This window comes from Bidens hawaiensis, unplaced genomic scaffold (genome assembly GCF_021521415.1).
Source record: "Bidens hawaiensis isolate Kalapana, Puna unplaced genomic scaffold, B.hawaiensis_p1.1 tig00026422_1, whole genome shotgun sequence".
NCBI lineage: Eukaryota > Viridiplantae > Streptophyta > Magnoliopsida > Asterales > Asteraceae > Bidens > Bidens hawaiensis.
Genome location: NW_027505071.1, coordinates 1 through 17,067, shown reverse-complemented (window position 1 = coordinate 17,067; position 17,067 = coordinate 1). Strand labels below are relative to the sequence as shown.

Here is a 17,067-nt window from a genome sequence, read left to right as displayed (position 1 = left end):
AAACCGGTTCGGACTAGTCAACAAAATTCAAAATCGGTTTATGATCGGTTTCCGGTTCGGGTTAAAACCGGTTTCTTACCATGTTACGATCGGTTTCGGTTCGTTTTACCGGTTTGGATAGAGAAAATTACAAACCAGTTTTAAACCGACGGTTTCAATCGGTTCCAAACCAATTTCCACATAATCGGTTTCAAACCAGTTCGGTTAACCAATTTATTTGCCCACCTCTAAAGTCTAATCAAACCGAATTGATTTCAATCCAAACCAGTTTTAAGTTTTAAACCGATCTGTACACCACGGTTTGGGATTCCTTTACAAATCAACCTAAACAAAGTAACAAACACCTCCTTCATTTTCTTTCTGATATCTCTCTCTGTTTGTCTGGAGTCTGGACTCATTCCTATACAATTATACAAACCCTAGCTCACACAAACCATGGATCAATTTGGTGGAGGAAGCTGGAACATGATCCCAACACACAGCAACCCCACAACACCTTCCAGTCAAGACCATTTATACCTCCAACAACAACCACAACAACAATTTCACCAATTCAATCATCATCCACAACAACAACAGTTTCAACTCCAACACCAACAACAGCAACGTTACCAGATCTCGCAACAACAACAACAACAACAACAGCCTTCACAATCACTTGCTTCACACTTTCACCTACAAAACGTACGGTTTTTTAATTATTATTATTATTATTAAAAGCCCTAATGTTAGTGTCTATATATATAGGCCTGCCAATTTTGACCCACCGTCTTAAATTGGCCGTAAATGAACCGAACGTGTTCGGTGTACTGTTCGTGAACCGCGTGAAGTTCGTTTATGCTCGTTTATTTAATTAACGGCGAACATGAATAAGTTTTTTGTGTTTGTTTATGTTTGGGAACTGTTCGTTTGGAACTTAAACAAACGAGCATAACCGAATACGAGCATGTTCATTTTTTAAAATCAATTAAGTGTTCGTGTTTAAAGTTAAATGAATGAACACGAACATGCCCTTGTTCGTTTGGTTACAGGCCTAGTCTTAAAATTGGGTTGCTATGGGTGGGTTGATTTACACAACATTATTTTCTAATGAAACGGGTTAGAATGGGTTGGTGTTATTTTTCAAACGGATGGGTTGATATGGGACCCACAACTGGCGTGGTAAGTGTGTAGAATGCAGTGTTGTAGAAATCGCCAGGCGCTAATTGGGCGGTGGAGTAGGGACTAGTGATTAATCGGATCAATAGGGATTAGTTGGATTGGAATTTATATGAAAATTTTCAAATATACATATATATTCCAAATTTTTATGTATAAAATTTTCAATTTTGACCGATTTTGGACATATCGGGATTAATCGGCAACAAGTCGGTGGGGTAGAGACTGGTGATTAATCGGGATTTTTACAACACTGGTAACGTGGGGGCGCGCAAGTGCAATCCGGAGCCGGTACACGTGCAACTGGAAATAAAAACATGCGTTACCGACACGTGTATTTGAATGCGGGTAACTTGCATTAAATGCGTAACCAATGCCACGCGTGCACACTAGTGCCAAAAACCAGAAGCAAAGCCAAAGGGTACCTGATTTTTATTTATTTATTTATTTTAAAAAAAAACATGTTTTAAACCCACCCATTCTAACCCGAAAATCTTTTTGACCGAACCCATCCCGGCTCGAACCAAAATGACCCTTTTTTGCATTGACTTACCCGTTCTGACTCGTACCTGCCCGACCCGATTGCCGGTTATAATTATATGCATTTGATTATTTACCATTTTGCTTTGATTATGTCGACACAGTTGGTGGAGAATTTAGCTGATGCGATCGAGAATGGAACTCGAGATCAACATTTTGATACCCTGGTGAGTATTATTAAATGTTCACTTCCTAATTAGCGCGATCAAAGTTTTTGGTGTTAATCGTACATGAATTTATTATTAATCAGATACTGAAACAAGTTGCAATTAAAGCCCTAAAAGTTGCCAACTTTTAGGGGTATCTAGTTGATTTCGTTATGTTTGTTTTGTTCTGTTATGTTCCGAGTCACATGAAATTTTGATAATTTTGATTTGTTTTGAAGGTTACTGAATTGAGCAGCCACTTTGAGAAATGCCAGCAGCTGTTGAACACTATATCGGGATCTATCGCCACCAAAGCTGCGGTATGTTTGTTGTTCATAATATCTTGATCTTTCCGATGTATGCCAAGCTGGATTATTTATCTTGTAATTAGTGGTGGTAATGCTATTTTATTCATGTCATAAACATCAAAACTAATCGAGGCAGACTTAAGATCATGTAAGCCATTTAGCCAGCGAGGTTATATATCGGTTAAAAGGGTTGGCGTGTTGACCTTATAATATAATATTTTTTTGTTATTATAGTTTTAAACGGGTTGACCGGTCAACTTGTTTCATTGAAGCTGATTAAACAAGTCTGCCCGAACACACAACACATATAACTAAGCAGAATAAATCAGTCAAGCCGCACAAGACCTGTCTATCAAACGGGTTAGTCAGGACAATACAAAACCTGATTACTTTCGTGTCGTGTGTGTCAGTAATTGCCACCCCTACTTGAAATCATGTAGTCATTGTTTGATCGATAATGTGTTCTGTCTTTTGATGTGTTTAACGCGTATGCCACAAAAGGAAAATTTTAATATAAAGTCTACTCTCCCAGCAAGCCATGTTTTGATTTTGATATTGATTTTATGGTCTTCCAAGCGATGTACTTTTCGCCTTTTCTTGGTGCCATAATGGGGCAAAAGATCTTTAATAATATTGTCTGCTAATCAAAAGGATTACAAGTGTGTGCATTAGCATTTAGCATAGCTGCTAGGGTTGTAAATGAACCGGACATCCGTTCGGCAAGAAGTTCGTTTATGTTCGTCCGTTTAATAAACGAACTGGACATGTACAAAAACATTTCGTTCGGTAAGCTTAACGGACGAACACGGACAGAGGCCGCGTTAGTTCTATAGTGTTCGTGAACGTCCGGTAGCGTAGCGTCTGGTAATGATTAGACTTTTTGAAATTAATATGTTATCGTTTATGTTTGTTTGTTTAGTAGAGTTGTTTATGTATGTTTGTTCATTAATGTTCGTTATTGTCTGTTAGTGTTTGTTTGTCCATTAGTATCCATTAGGGTCCGTTTACATTATTAACGAACGGACACTAATGGACACTGGCAAACTCAATTCCTTAATGGACGGACACAGACACAAATTTTCTTTCGTTCGGTAGAGTGTTTGTGAACCGTCCGTTTGTTCGACAAAAGCTTAACGGACGAACACGGACAACGTCTCGTCCGGTTCGGTTCGGTCTATTTACAGCTCTAATAACTGCATAACGTCATAACACTGTTGTCTTCTGTTATTATATTTGGTTGCCCAAATTCCGTGTTAAAGATCATCATTTGATCGTTTGTGATTGTTTATAGACTGTGGAGGGACAAAAACACAAAGTTGAAGAAGCTGAACAAATGCTTAATCAAAGAAGGTATTCGGTCTACAAATATACACAGTTAACTATACTCTGTTAAAGATTATGTTGTATTAACGGATTGTTAATTTTTCCAATGATAGGGAACTGATCGCGAAGTACAGAAACTCCGTTGAAGAACTTACAAAGTCTGATCTTTAAGTGATTTGACTAAAGAATGTAAACTTAGGACATCTTCATCTTCCTTTAGTTGAGTTGGTTAAACTATGGCTGCAGAATTTGGTTGTTAATTTGAAATTCGTATAAAATAATATTAAGATCCTTGTATTGTTTTACTATTGCTTCTTCATGTCACGCGTTGTTTTTTATTAATTCTCGGGCCTTATAAATGCCATGGGAGGAATCGAACTTGTTGAGCGAAAAGCGGGTTGCTTTTTGCACGATTCTTTGTGATGCGAGTCGGGTTGAAGATATTCATTAAATTTCATAAGCATGACACTTTTATGGTGACTTAACAGTCAAGTAAACCTGCGCTAACATTTGAGTATCCCATTTGACTTGATTGAAATTTCCCTAACACAGGACCCTTTTCATCAGCTTGGGAAGGTCAAATACTCAGATCCGGGGTTGTCTACGCGTTCAACACATGACCTGTGTTAACCGATTGTAATCTATATCGAACAAGTTATGTCCTTCGAAAAATATTTTGTAACTACACAATTTACTCTTGATAAAATTCATAAAATCTCAGATAACACTAAAATCTCAGTTTTTTCGGGCTAACGTTAAACATACCCCTTTAGCCGTAGAAGCAAAATTTCGAACGGGCCACGTGAAAGCTCTAGGGACATCAAATAGATCCGATTCTTTTGTAGGGTCATAAAATATTCGATGGATGCCTCCAGGACCGAAAATATGGTCAGATTCGGTGAATAGCCCCATACTCAGTTTTTTCGGGCAGACGGTGAACATACCCCTTTGCCTGTAGTAGCAAAATTTCGAACGGGCCACGAGAAAACTCTAGGGACATCAAATTGATCCGATTCTTTCGTAGGGTCATAAAATATTCGATGCAGGTCTCCGGTACCGAAAATATTGTCATTTTCGGTGAATAGCTCCATACTCAGTTTTTTCGAGCTAACGGTAAACATACTCCTTTGGCCGTAGTAGCAAAATTTCGAACGGGCATGGGAAAGCTCTAGGGACAACAAGTTAATCCGATTCTTTCTTAGTGTCATAAAATATTCGATGCTGGTCTCCAGGACCGAAAATATGGTCATTTTCGGTGAATAGCCCCATACTCAGTTTTTTCAGGCTGACGGGTGAACATACTCCTTTGGCCGTAGTAGCAAAATTTCGAACGGGCCACGGGAAAACTTTAGGGACATCAAATTGATCCGATTCTTTCGTAGGGTCATAAAAAATTCGATGCAGGTCTCCAAGACCGAAAATATTGTCATTTTGGGTTAATAGCCCCATACTCAGTTTTTTCGAGCTAACGGTGAACATACCTTTTGGCCGTAGTAGCAAAATTTCGAACGGGCCACGGGAAAGATCTAGGGACATCAAATTGATCCGATTCTTTCGTAGGGTCATAAAATATTCGATGCAGGTCTCCGGGACCGAAAATATGGTCATTTTCGGTGAATAGCCCCATACTCAGTTTTTTCGGGCTGACGGTGAACATACCCCTTTGGCCGTAGTAGCAAAATTTCGAACATGCCATGGGAAAGATCTAGCGACATCAAATTGATCCGATTCTTTCGTAGGTTCATAAAATATTCTATGCGGGTCTCTAGGACCGAAAATATGGTCATTTTCGGTGAATAGCCCCATACTCGGTTTTTCGGACTGACGGTGAACAAACCCCTTTGACCTTAATAGCAAAATTTCGAACGGGCACGGGAAAGCTATAAGGACATCAAATTTATCCGATTCTATCGTAGGGTCATAAAATATTCAATGCAGGTCTCCAGAACCGAAAATATGGTCATTTTCGGTGAATAGCCCAATACTCGGTTTTTTCGAGCTGACGGTGAACATACCCTTTGGCCGTAGTAGCAAAATTTCGAACGGACCACGGGAAAGATCTATGTACATCAAATTGATCCGATTCTTTCGTTGGGTCATAAAATATTCTATGCGGGTCTCTAGGACCGAAAATATGGTCATTTTCGGTGAATAGCCCCATACTCGGTTTTTCGGACTAACGGTGAACATACCCCTTTGGCCGTAGTAGCAAAATTTCGAACGGGCCACAAGAAAGTTTTAGGGACATCAAATTGATCCGATTCTTTCGTATGGTCATAAAATATTCTATGCGGGTCTCCAGGACCGAAAATATGGTCATTTTTGGTGAATATCTCCATACTCAGTTTTTTCGGGCTGATGGTGAACTTACCCCTTTGGCCGTAGTAGCAAAATTTTGAACGGGCCACGGGAAAAATCTAGGGACATCAAATTGATCTGATTCTTTCGTATGGTTATAAAATATTCTATGCGGGTCTCCATGACCGAAAATACGGTCATTTTCGGTGAATAGCCCCATACTCGGTTTTTTCGGGCTGACAGTGAACATACCCCTTTGGCCGTAGTAGCAAAATTTCGAACGGGCCACGAGAAAGATCTAGGGACATCAAATCGATCCGATTCTTTCGTAGGGTCATAAAATATTCGTATGTCTCTAGGACCGAAAATATGGTCATTTTCGGTGAATGGCCTCGTACTCAGTGTTTTCAGGCTGACGGTGAACATACCCCTTTGGCCGTAATAGCAAAATTTCGAACTGGCCACGGGAAAGCTCTATGGACATCAAATCGGTCTGATTCTTTCGTAGGGTCATAAATTATTCGATGCAGGTCTCCAGGACTGAATATATTGTCATTTTGGGTGAATAGCCCCATACTCGTTCCAACAAATCGGGGAACGACATTTACGACCGTAAAGAGCTTGAAATGGAGCCACATCAATGCTAGAGTGGTAGCTATTGTTGTAGGAGAACTCGATGAACGGAAGATGAGAATCCCAATTCCCACCGAAATCAAGAACACATGCTCGTAGCATATCCTCGAGTGTTTGGATTGTACGTTCGGATTGACCGTTCGTTTGAGGATGATAAGCGGTGCTAAGATCGAGAAGTTTTCCCAAAGCTTCTTGAAGTGAACGCCAAAAATGAGAGGTAAAACGGGCATCGCGGTCAGAGATGATAGACAATGGCAAACCGTGTCGGCACACGATTTCCCGAACATATATTTGAGCAAGCTGCTTGACAGGATACTTCTCGCGGATCGGAATGAAATGAGCGGATTTGGTTAATCGATCGATGATCACCCAAATGCTATCGTTGCCTTTTTGGGTTTTGGGTAATTTGGTGATAAAGTCCATAGCAATGTCTTCCCATTTCCAAACGGGAATCGGTGGTTGCTCGAGTAGACCAAAAGGTCTTTGATGTTCGGCTTTGACTTTCGAGCAAGTAAGACATTTAGATACAAACAACGCTACGTACTTTTTCATACCCGGCCACCAAAAGGTAGCATGAAGATCGAAGTACATCTTATCCGCACCGGGATGAACGGAATAGTCCGAATTATGAGCTTCGTCGAGAATACAAGTACGAAGGTCATCGCGATCGGGAACCCACAAACGATTGAGAAAATACAAAAGGCCATCGGGTTTGGTTTCGAGTTGAAGTTCGGCTCCACATGACATTTCGTCATACATGTTACCTTCTTCAACGGAGATGCGTTGAGCTTGAAAGATACGAATTTGAAGATCGGTTTGAACAATGACGCTTAGAAGCAGAACGAATTTAACATTAACCTTTCGACTTAGGGCGTCGGCGACAGCATTCGCTTTACCGGGGTGGTAGCGAATCTCGCAGTCGTAATCACTAAGTAATTCGGCCCATCGTTGTTGTCTCATGTTGAGATCTTTTTTGTCAAAAATGTGTTAAAGGCTTTTATGATCGGTAAAAACCATACATTTTGTTCCATAAAGGTAATGTCTCCATATTTTGAGAGCGAAAACGACGGCACCAATTTCGAGATCGTGAGTTGTATAATTCTTCTCGTTGACCTTAAGTTGCCTTGATGCGTATGCGATGACTTGACCTCGTTGCATGAGAACACAACCAACTCCTTGATGGGATGCATCACAAAATACAACATAATCGTCGTTTCCATCAGGAAGAGTTAGAATAGGAGCATTGCAAAGCATGTCCTTGAGAGTACAAAAGGCTTCCTCTTGCTTCGAACCCCAATCGAAGGGTTGTCCCTTATGGGTGAGAGAGGTAAGAGGCAAAGAGATCTTGGAAAAATTCCGAATGAAACGCCGATAATATCTGGCCAAACCGAGGAAGGATCGAATTTCCGTAGGAGTCGTTGGAGTTTTCCAATCCTTAACAACCTCAATTTTAGCGGGATCAACATGAATACCTTTGTCGTTTACGATATGTCCCAAAAATTGAACTTCCTCGAGCCAAAATTCACATTTGGAGAATTTGGCATAGAGTTGTTCGTTTCTAAGGAGCTCGAGAATGGAACGCAAATGATGTTCATATTCGGCTTTGGATTTAGAGAAGATAAGGATGTCATCAATAAAGACAATAACGAATTTTTCAAGGAATGGTTTACAAACGCGGTTCATGAGGTCCATAAACACAGCGGGTGCATTTGTTAACCCGAAGGGCATAACCAAAAATTCGAAATGTCCATATCGAGTACGGAAAGCGGTTTTTGGAATGTCTTTTTCGCGAACACCCAATTGATGATAACCCGATCGAAGATCAATTTTGGAGAAACAAGTTGCGCCTTGAAGTCGGTCGAATAAGTCGTCGATACGTGGCAATGGATAACGATTTTTAATAGTAAGTTTGTTGAGTTCTCGATAATCGATGCACATACGAAACGAACCATCCTTCTTTTTCACGAAGAGAGCAGGAGCGCCCCAAGGAGAAGAGCTTGGACGAATGAAGCCTTTATCGGAAAGTTCTTCGAATTGATTTGATAGTTCTTGCATTTCCGACGGGGATAGACGATAAGGAGCTGTGGCCACGGGCATCACGCCGGGCACAAGATCGATTTGGAATTCAATCGGACGAACGGGAGGAAGACCGGTAACATCATCGGGAAAGACATCAAGGAAATCACGAACAATAGGAATATCTTGGATCTTCCTTTCCTTTTTGTCTTTTGTCACCGAGAGAGCTAAAAACAGGACGTACTTTTGGAGTAAGTACTTTTGCGATTGAGCACACGACATGAGATTTAGCCTTCGAGACGTTGTGTTTCCAAAGACCTTAAGAACCTTGCCGTTGACAAGCGGAATGCGAATGAATTTATCAAAACAAACGACTTCGGCATGGTGCAAAGACAACCAATCCATGCCTACTATGACATCGAAGCTACCCATTTGCATCGGGATGAGATCGATGGAGAATTTATGCTTAGAAAGAATAAGAGAGCAATCACGGACGACGTAATTGATGGTAATAGAATTGCCATTGGCGACTTCAACAGAGAACGGTCGGGAAAGTTTAGTTTGAGGCATCGCAAGTTTCGACTCAAATTTCAAAGAAATAAAACTTCTATCGGCACCGGTATCAAATAAAATAGAAGCCAAATGTTAGTTCACCAAAAACATACCGTTCATAACATCGTTTGCCACTTGAGCTTGATTTGCATTCATCATAAACGCCCGCCTTGATTACCATGGTTGACTTGATGTGCTTGTTGTGGAGGTGGAGGTGGTGCTTGGATTGTTTGGATGGGTTGGATGAGTGGTGCATTGAGTTGGGGAATTTGGGGTTGGTAAGTTTGAACTTGGTAAGCTTGTGTTTGGTAGTATGGTATGGTTACGGTTTGAGCTTGGTTGGCAAAAGCTAAACGTGGGCAATTTTGGCGGAAATGGTTGGGATCACCACAATTAAAGCAAGCTCGGGGTTGTTGGGGTTGGTTTGATGGGTATGGTGCATAGCGGTTTTGGGCATTTTGGGGAAAGTTTCTCGGTTGGGTTGGTGGGTTAGGTTGGTTGGGTTGGTTTCGTTGGGTGGATCGGCATGTGTTGGGGAAGTGACCAAATTGGTTACAAATTGTACAATGGCGACACGGCGAGTTCGTTGGGTGGTGAAGTTGGCAAGTGTTACATACTGGGGAGTTACCAATATAAGGTTTTCGGTTTTGGGGAAGAGTTTGGGCTTGTTGTGGTGGTTGAGGTTGGGTGACGGCAAAGTTTCGGTAATTAGTCTTGGGTTTCTTCTTCTTGTTGTTGTTGTTGTGTCGGGAGGAGTTGGAGTAGTTTATAGCTTGTGGTGCGGGTTCAATCTTGGCTTGGGGAGCGGGCTCGATTTTGGCTTTCTCTATTGTTTTCTTGAGGGTTAGGGTACCCTCCTTCACGTGATTTTCCGATAGCCAACCGGCTAACGTGATGGCTTCCTCAAGGTTCGCGGGTTTGCTACTCATGACTGAGTCCCGGATTTTCATCGGTAAACCCCCAATATATTTGTCAATTTCACGTTCGGTTGGGGTGACCAAGTGATGTACAAGAACGCTTAGCTCGTGGAAACGGAGCGAGTAAGCGGCGTTATCACCACCTTCTTGTTTTAGGTCCCAAAATTCTACCTCAAGCTTTTGGAGCTCGTGTTTAGGACATAATTTCTTCTTCATCAGCGCCTTGAGCTCGGCCCATGGAAGAGCAATGGCCACATCCGTACCTTGGAGGTGCATGACACTACCCCACCATGTTAGGGCGGTTCCCCTAAACATGCTTGAAGCGAAGTTTGTCTTTTTCGCTTCGGGGCATTCGCTGTGTAAAAACACATTCTCCACAGATTTGAACCACTGCAACAACGTAGTCGCACAGTTGGTTCCATATAATTCGGACGGGTTGGCACTAGTAAATTGTTTAAGCAGGTAGGATGCGGGTTTGGGCTCAATAGGTGCAACAACGGGTGCGGGTTGGTTTGCTTGTATTTGGGTTATTAGTTCGGGAATCACAGCGACCATTTGCTTGGCGATGATGGCGGCCATACGTCGAGTGGAGTTCTTGCGTTGTTAGCGTCTTAGCCGAGGCATGCTAAAAAATTATAAAGAAAATGGGATAAGTTTTTGGGTAAAAAGGAAATGAATATAAAGGTGTATAAAATAAAATAAGATTTCGATTTTTGATTTGTGAATCCTAGATTTAGTATGGAGAAGATGTTAGTGTTAGATAAAATATAAAACTTTGTTTATAAATAACAAAACCGAAAACAATAGTAAATGGTGTTTTTTTTTTTGAGAATTTAAAGCTTAAAAATTTGAGATTTTGAGATTTATAGAGTTGGAAAAATCGTGCATGAACCACCATGACTTGATATTGCAACACTAAAAAGTTTTATAAAACAACATCTTTGAGTCTAAACATGTGTACGAACCACCGAAACTTTTTCATGTTTTCGACTCAAATAACGATAATAACAAAATAAATCGAGATACAACGTCATGTCAAAACACTAGTCCACGAAATCACCGTAGTTCTATTTTTTTAACACCGAAAATTAAGATGGCGACCGGAACGCTCGCATTCGACTACTTAAAGTATTGACATTTATAACACGATTTATGGCCTAGAAAACGAGCATTATAACTCAACCATCCCAGGTAAGTAAATCACCTTCGATTCTTGGAATCTTTTTGTCAAATGGTCATTTTATAATTTCTCGTTTCCTATGATGGCTACAAACCCGAAATAAACGCAACCTTTAAGGGATTTGAAACAACGGAATCCAAGTTAATCTTGTAATCCATAAAACATAACGAAAATCTACATTTTGCGTTTTAAGGTAAGGATACCTTGGAAATACTATGAAAGTGTGTGTATGTGATCATTTAGGATATTGGTGAATTTTAAACAAGTTAATAAATAAACATGCGATATGAACAATTAGATAGAGTAAACACGTATGAACACACGTATAGGACCCTAAGCATAACAATTCTAGGTCGTTACGTCTAACCACCTATCTTAATTGTCATGGCTCTGATACCAATCTGTCACACCCCGACCAAAGGCGGCGGAACATGCCGGGGTGCAACGATTGCTCATAAGCGCATGCCACTCTTTAAAGCGACAATATTTAACAAACTCATTTCATTTCACAACATCGAAAATGTCACATAACCAAATATTCATAACTCAAATACAACAAAATATAGCAAATCAAATATTGTTCATTTTTGCTAATATCTTAACGGTATTTGTGACGTTTTCTTCACCGAACTCCATAATCAACTTAGATGCAAACCTGTAACATTTCATAAAATAAAGTTTATCAACACAAAGGTTGGTGAGCAATTCATAAGTTTGAACAATAGATATATAGTATGAAAAGCCACAAAACTAGTATACAAAACCATAAATAACAGCTCTAAACTTGGATAAATAGTTATCGCTAACAAGTTAGCGACACCCAACTATAAGGGGTTCCCAAATAGTTTAGGATTTTATAGGTTTCTACATAAAATATTCGATGCAGGTCTCTAGGATCGAAAATATGGTCATTTTCAGTGAATAGCCCCATACTCAGTTTTTTCGAGCTGACGGTGAACATACCTTTTGGCCGTAATAGCAAAATTTCGAACGGGCCACGGGAAAGATTTAGGGACATCAAATTGATCTGATTCTTTCGTAGGGTCATAAAATATTCTATGCGGGTCTCCAGGATCGAAAATATGGTCATTTTCGGTGAATAGCCCCATACTCGGTTTTTTCGGGCTGACGGTGAACATACCCCTTTAGCCGTAGTAGCAAAATTTCGAACGGGTCACGGGAAAGTTTTAGGGACATTAAATTGATCCGATTATTTCGTAGGGTTATAAAATATTCTATGCGGGTCTCCAGGACCGAAAATATGGTCATTTTCGGTGAATAGCCCCATACTCAGTTTTTTCGAGCTGAGGGTGAACATTCCCTTTTGGCCGTAGTAGCAAAATTTCGAACCGGTCACGGGAAAGTTTTAGGGACATCAAATTGATCCGATTCTTTCGTAGGATCATAAAATATTCTATGCAGGTCTCCAGGATAGAAAATATGGTCATTTTCGGTGAATAGCCCCATACTCAGTTTTTTCGAGCTGACGGTGAACATACCTTTTGGCCATAGTAGCAAAAATTTCGAACGGGCCATGGGAAAGATTTAGGGACATCAAATTGATCCGATTCTTTCGTAGGGTCATAAAATATTCAATGAAGGTCTCCAGGACCGAAAATATGGTCATTTTCGGTGAATAGCCCCATACTCAGTTTTTTCGGGCTGACGGTGAACAGACCATTTTGGCCGTAGTAGCAAAATTTCGAACGGGCCACGGGAAAGCTTTAGGGACATCAAATTGATCCGATTCTTTCGTAGGTTATAAAATATTCGATGCAGGTCTCCAGGACCAAAAATATGGTCATTTTCGGTGAATAGCCTCATACTCAGTTTTTCCGAGCTGACGGTGAACATACCCATTTGGCCGTAGTAGCAAAATTTCGAACGGGCCACTGGAAAGATTTAGGGACATCAAATTGATTTGATTCTTTCCTAGGGTTATAAAATATTCAACGCAGGTCTCCAGGATCGAAAATATGGTCATTTTCGGTGAATAGCCCCATACTCGGTTTTTTCGGGTTGACGGTGAACATTCCCTTTTGGCCGTAGTAGCAAAATTTCGAACGGGCCAGGGGAGAGATATAGGGACATCAAATTGATCCGATTTCTTTCGTAGGGTCATAAAATATTCAACGCAGGTCTCCAGGACCGAAAATATGGTCATTTTCGGTTAATAGCCCCATACTCGGTTTTTTCGGGCTGACGGTGAACATACCCTTTTGGCCGTAGTAGCAAAATTTCGAACGAGTCAGGGGAGAGATCTAGGGACATCAAATTGATCCGATTCTTTCGTAGGGTCATAAAATATTCGATGCAGGTCTCTAGGACCGAAAATATGGTCATTTTCGGTGAATAGCCCCATACTAGGTTTTTTCGGGCTGACGGTGAACATACCCCTTTGACCGTATTAGCAAAATTTCGAACGTGCCCCGGGAAAGCTTTAGGGACATCAAATTGATCCGATTCTTTCGTAGGGTCATAAAATATTCGATGCGGGTCTTCAGGACCGAAAATATGGTCAGATTCGGTGAATAGCCCGTACTCAGTTTTGTCGGGCTGACGGTGTGCATACCTCTTTGGCTGTAGTAGCAAAATTTCGAACGGGCCACGTGAAAGCTTTAGGGACATCAAATTGATCCGATTCTTTCGTAGGGTTATAAAATATTCGATGTAGTTCTCCAGGACCCAAAATATGGTCATTTTCGGTGAATTGCCTATACTCAGTTTTTTCGGGCTGACAGTGAACATACCCTTTTCGCCGTAGTAGCAAAATTTCGAACGGGTCACAGGAAAGCTTTTGGGATATCAAATTGATCTGATTTTTTCGTAGGGTCATAAAATATTCGATCCGGATCTCCCGGACCGAAAATATGGTCATTTTCGGTGAATAACTCCATACATAGTTTTTTCAGGCTGATGCTGAACATACCCCTTTAGCCGTAGTAGCAAAATTTCGAACGGGCCAAGGGAAAGCTTTAGGGACATCAAATTGATCCGATTCTTTCGTAGGGTCATAAAATATTCGATGTAGGTCACTAGGACCGAAAATATGTTCATTTTCGGTGAATAGCCCCATACTCAGTTTTTTCAGGCTGACGGTGAACATACCCCTTTGGCCGTAGTAGCAAAATTTCGAACGAGCCACGGCAAAACTTTAGGGATATCAAATCGATCATATTCTTTCGTAGGGTTATAAAATATTCGATATAGGTCTCGAGGACCGTAGCAAATCTTTACTAAATGCGAATCGAATGTTTATTATTGAATCATTGAACGTAGTATGTTAATATCAACATGACAAAAGTGTACACTTTAAATCAGTTCAAATGAATAAACTTAAATGAGACTAGATCATTCACACATGATATATACTAAAACACATAAAACCTTTAAGCCTTAGTAATCAGGATTGTGGTTAGTATAACTAAAGAAAGATAGGATATATATCATTGAATAATAAATCACATGACTCGTCAAATGTCGTTACATGTTAGTTAAAGATTTTTCAACTCAAAAGTTATAAATGAATATCCAAAAAGGTCATTTATTTGAATTTATCAAAATATATAGACAAGATCAAATTTGTGTTTATTTATTTATTCTAAAACAACAAAATTCACATCTAACTTGCACTTGCATGTATTTAACTCATAACCTCATATTTACAAAAGGAACACCATACTACTAGATCAATAGATATTGGTCATTATCAAATTTGTTGCCTAGGTCTCAATGAGATATACTAATTAGTAATTACTTAGTACTACTTTTATCTAAAGCTTTTTCATGATTACACACATAATGTTTACATAATATCAAATTGTATCTTCAATTAAGAAGGAAAAGGAAGCCCTTACATGTCCTTGATGATGTGGATTGATGACATGAATAAAAGAGAGTGAAGAAAGCCTTAAGAAAATAATGTTTGTGAGACCATCTCTAATAGGATGTTTTTTGAGATTCTTGAAAGAGAGAGAATGTTAGTTGGAGGAAAGAGATGGTGATGTGGAGGAGAGAAGGAGGTGTAAGATTCTTGTGCAAGAATCTCCAAGGGTGTTTGTGAGATGGAGGTGGAGGAAACAGGAGAGAGAACATAAGAGAGAGAGTGTATTTGGTGGGCCGTGTGACATTTGGCATCTAAAAAACATCATCAAAAATCACCTTATTGGTGATGCTCTGAGTGAATATGAGAGACCCACATGATAATGGTCTGTTGCAAATGAGGACTTTTGAGACGGGGCAGCTAATGTGGCATGCGGCAAGTGAGAATGTCACATTGTAAGGACAGGGCCGGCCCTATGTGGGGGGGGGGGTAAGTGGTCGATGGCCACCGTCCTGACACCAGCGCTAGACCTGAATTTTTTTTGTATATATATGTTTTTTATGAAAAACAATATGTATTTTAATATTTAAACTCAATAACGTAACAACTAGCTTTGCCTAGTGGTAAAGAGATGTAACTATCAACCAAAAGGTTGTTGGTGTGAGTTCTAGTCTCATTTGAGACATGTTTTTTTTTTTTTGAAATATAAAAGTCGTTATATATAAAACAAACCGAGTTACATTTGGATAATGGGTAAGCGAGCAACATGTTGAAACTTATTTTTATACAATATGTTTTTACACTACCTAAATCATAACCAATTATTCTCATCTAAAAATTAAATTATTAAACCCAACAAAATACTCATTTTACTTAAGGTTCAAAGTATTTTCGCCTTCAATCCCAAACTTTTTATGCCTTCTCAGAGCTAACACCGTGTAAAAACACGTTGCATTGCCACCATTGTGGATAGTCTAACATACCATTTACATCTTCATCTTTTATCCTCTCATTATTTCAGCACATGACTACACAATTAGATTTACTAGTTTTTATAACTTTTTACTTAATCTCCAATTAACCACACACGTTATATTCGATTAACCTTTCTTTCTTCTCACCACACACACGTAAATTTCCAAAAACAGACCCCCACTCCACGTGGCTAACCACCTCTCCATGTAACTAACTAACTAACAAACTAACTAAAAACTAACCTCACTCCCACTCTCCATAACCGCCACCCTCACTCTTTTCTTTTCCCATTTTACCCTTCCCCATCTTCTCTTATTCACCATCAAAAATAAACCAACACAAACTTAAACCATTCCCGCCGGAGCTGCACCCTTATTATTATCATTACCACCATTATCATTACTACCATGACCAATCACAACAAACTCATTCACCACCACAAAACCACCAACCACCTCCTCCCACCCCCTTCCCGCCCCTCCAACTCCACCATCCAAGCCTGCGCCGCGTGCCGCTACCAACGCCGCAAATGCGCCCCCCGACTGCGTCCTCGCGCCTTATTTCCCTCACGACCGCCAACGCCAGTTCCAAAACGCTCATAAACTGTTCGGCGTTAGCAACATTACCAAAATTATACGTAACCTAAAGGACGAAGCCATGCGCACGATCATTTACCAATCCGACGTCCAATCCATCGATCCGGTTGGCGGATGTTATCGCATTATACGTGAGCTACAACGGCAGATTGAGATCTCGTGTGCTGAGCTCGAATTCGTGTTGCAGCAGCTCACGCTGTATCGCATGCTTTCAGTTCAGAATAATAATCAGAATCATCAACAACATCATCAGCAACACCAACAGCAGCAGTTTAGTAATGATATGATTGTGATCGATGAGATTGATTATGATATTCATCTGGTTAATAATCCAGACGAACCGCAATTATACGAAGATAATAATAATCATCATCATAATCATAATCATAATAATCAAGAGGTTGATCTACATAACATGCAATTACAACAGCATAAAGATCATGATGATGTTCAGTATGTTCATATCGGATAATAATAATAGCCGTGCATGAGGAATTCGAGTAATTCGTCACCGCCAACGTCGCAACCGTTGCACGCTTCGGTTTGTGATGATTTCAAGTCGCTTCTGATTAATGAGATTAATCCGGTAGCGGGATCGGAAC

At 40.2% G+C, this 17,067-nt stretch overlaps 1 protein-coding gene and 1 pseudogene across 1 annotated transcript; both read left to right on the top strand.

Annotated features, from left to right (window-relative positions):
• Window positions 1-392: 392 nt before the first annotated feature.
• LOC143610470 (mediator of RNA polymerase II transcription subunit 9-like) lies at window positions 393-3,861 on the top strand. The gene is made up of 5 exons (XM_077084945.1): window positions 393-684; window positions 1,803-1,865; window positions 2,084-2,164; window positions 3,444-3,502; window positions 3,589-3,861. Exons 1-5 carry the CDS (start codon window positions 436-438, stop codon window positions 3,644-3,646), a joined length of 510 nt encoding a protein of 169 aa, XP_076941060.1. The 5' UTR covers window positions 393-435; the 3' UTR covers window positions 3,647-3,861.
• Window positions 3,862-16,276: 12,415 nt separating this feature from the next.
• On the top strand, window positions 16,277-16,937 carry LOC143610464 (LOB domain-containing protein 7-like; annotated as a pseudogene).
• The last annotated feature ends 130 nt before the right edge of the window (window positions 16,938-17,067 follow it).